Source organism: Trachemys scripta, chromosome 3 (genome assembly GCF_013100865.1).
Source record: "Trachemys scripta elegans isolate TJP31775 chromosome 3, CAS_Tse_1.0, whole genome shotgun sequence".
Lineage (NCBI taxonomy): Eukaryota > Metazoa > Chordata > Testudines > Emydidae > Trachemys > Trachemys scripta.
Genome location: NC_048300.1, coordinates 9,682,084 through 9,690,215, shown reverse-complemented (window position 1 = coordinate 9,690,215; position 8,132 = coordinate 9,682,084). Strand labels below are relative to the sequence as shown.

At 42.8% G+C, this 8,132-nt stretch overlaps 1 protein-coding gene across 1 annotated transcript in view; it reads left to right on the top strand.

Annotated features, from left to right (window-relative positions):
• The first annotated feature begins 3,541 nt into the window (after window positions 1-3,541).
• HAO1 (hydroxyacid oxidase 1) overlaps window positions 3,542-8,132 on the top strand; it is a 54,151-nt gene continuing 49,560 nt past the window's right edge. The window contains exon 1 of the mRNA XM_034764103.1: window positions 3,542-3,759. Coding sequence (XP_034619994.1) covers window positions 3,623-3,759 — 137 coding nt within the window. The 5' untranslated portion in view covers window positions 3,542-3,622. The remainder of the gene's footprint in view (window positions 3,760-8,132) is intronic.

The following is an 8,132-nucleotide window of genomic DNA, read 5'->3' as shown; positions in this document are numbered from 1 at the left end:
TGGAAATGCGTGGATATTGCAAATGCAACCTTTGAAATAGCAACGTGCTACTGGATTGTGACCAGTAGTGACCCAGCCCTACCCACTGGCCTTCCTTACCCACCTTATCTCTGCTAGGAACATGAATCGTCTGTTTGAGGTGGGTTCATAGTCACCATTGCTGGTTCAGGGTGGCCTATGCATACGAATGGGTGGACCACGTTTTCTTAGACTCCAACCAGGAGTGTCCGTCCCTGGTTGCCTGTCATGGGACAGCTGTGGAGCAGCTTTCCCATCGCTTTGAGAGGGGGTTGAAACTGAGGTGGAAGGTCTCTCCTGTTCCTTGAGGATTTTGTGGCATATGGCGCTGTGCACAGAGCAGCCAGAATTTGGTCCTGGGTTTACCTTCTTAGCCAGTCTGGACTGAGGTAGGTAGGGTGTGTGTGTGTGTGTGTGTGTGTGTGTGTGTACACGCCGTAGTATGGGAGAGGAAGCATTGGCTTGTGCACCAAATAACTACTTAGTGGCATAAAGCCCGTCTCATTTATGTGACTGTGACTAATGAACTGAAGTAGTGGATGAGGGAGGTGGCATGAACAGCTTGGGAAGAGCGAAGCAGCTAAGCCAGGGGTGGCCAACCTGTGGCTCCGGAGCCACACACGTCTCTTCAGAAGTTAATATGCGGCTCCTTATAGAGGCACCGACTCTGGGGCTGGAGCTACAGGCGCCAACTTTCCAATGTGCCGGGAGATGCTCACTGCTCAACCACTGGCTCTGCCACATGCCCTGCCCCCACTCCATCCCTTCCCGCCCCCTCCCCGAGCCTGCTGTGCCCTCGCTCCTCCCCCTCTCCCCCAGAGCCCTCCTGCACACCACGAAACAGCTGATCGGGAGATGTGGGGAGGGAGAGGGAGGTGCTGATCGGCGAGGCTGCCGGTGGCTGGTATAATTACACCTACGTTAATATTCATCTCCAGTAATTCCTCTCATGAAAGTTCTCAGCAGATGAATACCCATAAGAAGCATAAACCTCTCTCTTGCAAGCCTCTTAGACTAATCTTCCCTTCATATGGGAAAAGCAATTAGAGACATACAGCTTTCTCTCTAAGTGCTGTAGTTTTCTTTAAATGTTTCCCAAGGCTGACCATATGGCCAGCACTACCCGTCCTGTTCGAATCCCTAAGGTGTTTCTCAAAAGATGTTAGAAAATCCCCACTGAATTGTAAGTGTTTTTCTCACTCATCATTGGACCTTATACTCTGGACAGTGTATCCATAAAACAGCGATGTACCTTTAAAATAAGACACAGGCACTGTTTTAAAAAATAGAATCTGTATCGTGTTACAGGGCACTAGGATGTATTGTGATTCAGTTTTTGTTTGTTTATTTACTCTGCAGCCTCATTAAAGAAATATAAGCCACTCTAAAATGCAAATGGTCGGGGGACTGGTGGATGGCTTTGTTTTTTGATTACATGCAATTCCTGATTGGATAGCACATCACAAGTAGCTAGTGGAGCCTGATTCATCAGCGCGTTACTCCAGTTTGAAGCGGGTGTAACTTCAATAGTGGAGTCATGTGGTGAGAAATCAGGCTCTGTGTTGACCTGTGGTGACCCAAATGTGACCTACAGAGCTTGTAGGTAACCTTCAAAGTTCTACTGAACCTCATCCTAGGGGTTGGAAGGATTAGATTTTAATTAAATTCTAGATTTCTCCCTCTACCCTAGTGGTTCTCAAACTTTTGTACTGGTGAGCCCTTTCACATAGCAAGCCTCTGAGTGCAACCCCCCCTTATACATTAAAAACACTTTTAAATATATTTAATACTATTCTAAATGATGGAGGCAAAGCAGGGTTTGGGGTAGAGGCTGACAGCTCGTGACCCCCACCATGTAATAACCTCATGACCCCCTGAGGGGTCCCGACCCCCAGTTTGAGAACCCCTGCTCTACCCCAAACAGCAATGGAAAACATCTGCATCAATAATAATTGACACCTACAGAGCAAGAAATTTGAAAACGTAAGATACATTGTGCTTGTAAGTTACAATTCTCTCTGGCAAGCTGGTAAGAAGAAATTAATGTTATATAGTCAAAGTACTATGATTTAATTTCTAAATCTTGACTTGTTTTACAGTTATTACATTTTAGATAAATAATAGCTATTAGGTGAGTTCATTTTATTTCCAGCTAAGGCATAAATCTCAGTTGATTACACAGTTTCAAAAAGACTTTGCAAATCATTACTTGTAGACAATGTCTTTAGGTTTAGTTCTAAAATAAATTCAAATGTTATCTGTTAAAATGCATAAAAGCGAAAAGTAGAATCCTGCCTAACCTATGCATCTTTATTTTGGGACTGCAACCATATAGAAACCACTAATCCCATCATGCACTGCTCCTCCCAGTATGGAGAGAGATTTAAGGCTAAGGGCCGGACAGGCAAATGAACTGGGGTTGGTGAGGTCTTAATAAATATGGGTGAACATGGAGTTTGGGTATGGGGGGAGGGAAGACACAACCAGGAATTGATGGGGTGGGGGAGGGGAGCTAGTGAGAGAACCAAGATCACCCTCTATCTCTCCCCCCTCCCCCCCCCCCCCTCCCCACCCCCCCCTACCCCCTCCCCCCCCCCCCCCCCCCCAAAAAAAAACTCCAACAACCTTCCACTCACTGTTCTGATCCGCTCAACAACCTCTCCTTTTGCTGGGGCATTCAGCCTTCTTCCCACTGGGGTTCTTACAGGACTGGCCCCCACCCGCTGAGCTTGTGTCTGCAGTGGAGGAATGGGCAGAGGCTTCCGCTGCCCACAGCCCCTCCTGCAGGGGAAAAGAGGAAGCACAGCACCATTGATCTAGGTGTTGATCAATGAAGCAGTGAGAGGCCAGTTTTTCATGTTACGGGTGGTCAGTAGAGGTGGGATTTATTTACATTACAGAAGTGGACTCTGCTGTGCTTGGTGCCGTACAAACACACAGTAAGTACTTTGGGGCAGGTATTGTCTCTTACTGGCTGAGTGGACAAGACAGGGTGGGAGAGAGGAAGGATTATTATCCCATTTTACAGAGGGGGAACTGAGCCACAGGGAGAAAGTCACTTACCCAAGGCCAAGGAATCTGTGGTAGAACTGGGAATTGAAGCCAGATCTCCTGAGTAGGGGGCCTTAACTGTAGACATCCGAGACATCCTCTACCTTTGTGGGTGTTAGATCAGAATTTTTTAGTCTTTAGCACTGACAAGATCTAGAGGTCTGAACAAGACACACACAGACACAGTCCCTGACCTGAGGTACTAGCCTAGGTTAAGCTTTAATTCATACATCCCTATAGTGCCAATATGTTTGCTTATTTATTCATTTGTATTTCTTGTTTCTCCTTTTCCCTACATTGTACAGCTTTACATCCAGGATCTGCCCTGAACCCACTGAGCACATACCTCAAACTGTGAATCAGAATAGAATGGCAAAGTCCAAAGAGAACGTCCAGATTCATGCCAGGATTGTTTGCACATCTTTAAAAGTCAATTCAATTGATTCAGATACTTGAACTTTGGAAAAGTCCCACATTAATTATTTACAGGCTGAAAAATAGAGCTTAAAAAGAGTGGGATGTGAGAAGAGACTTATCCTGCGGGGTCTTCAAAATGTCTGGAAAACCAGTCTGTGTTGGTGATTTTGAACAATACGCCAAGAGAGTTCTTCCAAAAGCAGTGTACGACTATTACCGATCAGGAGCAGACAATCAACAAACATTAGCAGATAATGTAGCAGCATTTTCAAGGTAGGAAAAAGACAGTCACTCTTTAATATGTTGAAAGTCTTTAGTAGGAGTAGAACCAGTTGGGGAATAATTTTTTTCCCTGCCAAAAAAAAAAAAAAAAAAGGAAATGAAAAATTGTTCACTTTCATCGACATTTTTCTTTGAAAAGAGAAAATGAATTAGTTTTTCAGTAACATTTTTTTGTGAACATGGAATTTCTTGAAAATTTCATTTAATAACAAAAAACAAAAATATTTTCCATCCAAAGATGGAAAGTATTTTTGGCAGAGTTGTTGTTTTTTTTTTTTGACCAGCTCTTACTGGGAGCCAGATCGATTTTCCACTGAAGTCTGTAGAAAGACTCCTATTGACTTCAGTGTGCTTTGGAGAAGACCTGTTATAAGCAATATTTAATCTGCCAATTGAGATTTTAATTTTTACACTCGTCTTCACACATCTGCGATATGTTTCAGCCTCCCCATTTTTTCCGGGGGGCAAATTAGAGATGTGGGAAAACCTCAAAACTGGATTGCACTCCAGCAAATTTGCAACCCAAGGTAACTGACACTCATGTTTATTGACTCAGACAAATGTACTAGCAGCAGCAGGTAACAATCTTTAGACCAGTTTCAACCTTTGTCAGATTCTCTTTGCGAGGATGAAATTCAAGGGGATTTATATCATATCTCAAAATAGTGAATCACTGCTCCTCCACTCTGTTATTCAGACTGCCAATGCCGTGCATTCTTGCAGGGCTGCTGAATCAAAGCTGTGTCCTATTGGTCCACCCAGGGACAAACCATAATACCTAGTGCACAGTCTGAGTGGCTAGGTTGCATGCTAGACATCTCTACTAAGGCCAGCCATTACTGGTGGGCAGTCAGAGGACCAGACTAGTTCTGTTGGATGGAGGCCTTTCTCAGGCCTGGTCTACGCTAGAAAATTCAGCGGTCTGGAAAACGCACCAGCACCAGAGACAAAAGCTAAAAAAATAAATAAATTAATGGAGATATCCTATCTCCTAGAACTGGAAGGGACCTTGAAAGGTCATCGAGTCCAGCCCCCTGCCTTCACTAGCAGGACCAAGTACTAATTTTGCTCTAGATCCCTAAGTAGCCCCCTCAAGGATTGAGCTCACAAGCCTGGGTTTAGCAGGCCAATGCTCAAACCACTGAGCTATACCACTGAACTGCTTTTCTATCTGTGCTGTTTTCTTTTCTTTTCTCTTTTTGAGCGTGTGTGTGTCATATTTTGTCTTAAAGAAAACAGGATCAGACTTCAACGACGGCACCAGACCATCTAAACTAACATTTCTCCAAAAAAGGCCAGGTACTACCATCTTTTATACTGTCTAAAAGACAGAGGGACATTCCCAATAAATAACTCTGTGCAGCTAAAGGGAAGAGAATAAGGGATATGGCTAAAATGAAAACCTTACTCTTAATATTTTGTATTTCTAATGCTGAAACAGTTTTTTCCTTCTTTTTCTGTATCTTTAATGAAAGATTAAAAAGATGTTAATGGTGGTGGTTATAACCGGAGAAAGCCAGCCATAACTTGACGTGAAATTTTTGGACCACACTTAGCCATTTAATATAACAGGAAACAAGGGTTTCATTAACATCTTGTCCCTTGATGGGTTATCACTACGACATATAGAGTATAACTGATGCCTATGGAAGACATAACAGGTGTGACCCTGCCTGTTACAACATAGGACAATGCAGATAGCTTATCTCTATTACTTGAAAACTAATTATTTTTAATTGTAAGTCCCCTTTGGATGTTCAGCCAAAAGGCTCACTCAATTAACTGCTCAGTTTTTTCCTTAGCAAGTGTTTATTGGCCTATTCATATGTGACAAATATTCTGCATTATATGGGATTAATTACCTTGGATGAGTAAATACCATTATATCAACTTTTAGAAAGGATGAAATGCAAACACCCATTAACAATGCTCATTCCCACTGAGGTCAATGGGACTTCTGCCATTGACTTCTCTGGGAGTGGAAGCAGGCCCAGTATATTTTTTCAGTGTTACTTTTTATAGGGAGGAGTCTTTACTGTTGGGAATTATTATTGGAAAAATCCAAAACAGCAGTTGTGGTTTAAGACTAAGAAAAACTGGCTTTGTTATGGTGCTATTCGACACTAGACCTCAAAGCACTTTACAAAGAAAGGTAGTAATCCTTGTCCACCTGGGGAAACTGAGACCCACAGCAAGGTGAAATGACTTGCCCAAGGTCACCTAGCAGATCAGTGGCAGAGCTGGGAATAGCACTCACATCTTCTGAGTCATAGTCCAGTGCTCTAGCCACTAGGCCATCCTACCATATTATATTTAATATGTGCAGCTAACAACGTCCTTTCTATTTGAATGCTCATTCTCCATTTAGGTGACTGTCAGGTGCTTACCTACTCCTGTGACACTGTAAAATCAAAGGGTTTTTCACTGGTTGGGTGCTAATATATATGTAATTGTTAGAACTTATAGAGGCACCTTGAGAATATGCGATACTCCCATTCCCTTATCCAGGGGTTCTCAAACTGGGAGTCGGGACCCCTGAGGGGGTCAGAAGGTTCTTACATGAGGGGGTTGTGAGCTGTCAGCCTCCACCCCAAACCCCACTTTGCCTCCAGCATTTATAATGGTGTTAAATATATTAAAAGTGTTTTTAATTTATAAGGGGGCGGGGGTCGCACTCAGAGGCTTGCTGTGTGAAAGGGGTCACCAGTACAAAAGTTTGAGAACCACTGCCCTTATCTATGCATAGGTATCAGGAAAGGTAGTAGGTTGGCATTTCTACGGGTACAAAGTTAATGTAGTTTGGGTGCTTTGTTTGAGAAGTGTAACCTTAACTGCATTCCTGGATTTCTAGTGCGTGTAAGTATTTTTAAACGCTAATGTTTCTGAAAGGTAACGTGCACTCGAAACACGGATGAGTGTCTGTAACCTGAGCTTCACCGCAATGATGTTTTTCTGCGGGATTCTGGAATGATTCTGAAGAGCGCCTGTTACACAGCGTTGACAATTCACCTCAGCTAAGGTTCTGCCCTGTTGTGTTTTGAAGCCTATGGAGAAGGCTGCCAAATATAGGGTGACCAGATGTCCTGATTTTATAGGGACAGTCCCGATTTTTGGGTCTTTTTCTTATATAGGCACCGATTATCCCCCAGCCCCTGTCCCGATTTTTCACACTTGCTGTCTGGTCACCCTAGCCAAATATGATAATAGATTTTAATTTTCCAAGCAAATGCTCTCACGTTGTGACTCAGTATTTATCAGGCCAGAGGCCCATGGTGACATGTTGAGAAGGGATGTGCAAATAGCCCAATTGTATTGTACATGTTTAAAGCTTTCACTGTACTTTGGGTTGTCATGTGTGGTTGGGTGAGTACTATCTCCAGTCAATATCCTTCATGTTTCTGCCACAAGGCTGAATAAGGACGGATGGTAGTATTGGGTTCTGCTCCTGATTCTGCCACAGATGTCATGGGAGCAAATTATGGGTTGTGCTTCAGTAAACCACCCATTCCGGTCGGGGGGAAAAAAGGGAATCCTACTTCTTTAGCTCACAAAGTCAGTGTTGCAAAGATTCATTAACGTTGAACTTTACTTATGAAACCCCTAAACCTCCCATCGCCTTCAACAGAGGCAGAATTAGGCCAATACTTCTGAAAACCCTACCCTAAAAATCCAGATGTCACTTATACCTTGAAGACAAAGGAGTCTGGACTGACTGGCTTTAAAATTCAGGTTTTTTAAACTGCAAAGTAACAGCACAAAATTGAGACTGAATCAGCCCTTGGAAAGTGCATGGGAAATGCACAGGTTGCTGTTTTAGTACATGATGCAATTATTTAGGTACATGCAGGAAATAGTTTCAGTGCCTTTAAATGTGAATTACTTTGTTGGATTAGGTTTTTTTTTGTTTTTGTTTTTGTTTTTTGGTCAACTCCATGGCTGCATTAAGTGACAAATGATTAGAATGGTTATCAGTGAATGTCCTAGCAAGAGAGCAATTACTTTGGGATGTGACACCGCTAATTTGGTATGTACCATGTATGCTTCTGGAGGAGTGGCAAGCACGTATAATGGATTATAAAATGCTAGTTTTAGCTTTTAGGCAATGAGAAGTTTGAGTAACTTCAAATGCGCTTAACATATAATCAGTTCACTGGCGTATAAATGTCCACGAGAGACCAGTTTTTATGCTAGTCATAGTAACTTTCTTGTATTCGTTGATTTTTCAGTGATTGTTAACACCGATCAAGAACACGAGTCCGTATTGCAATAAGAGCCAAGGTTCACATTCTAATGTCAGGACTTTATTGCTAATAGTAGAGCCGTGGGATAACATGGTGGTGATTGTTGTAAAGATGAGATTTTTA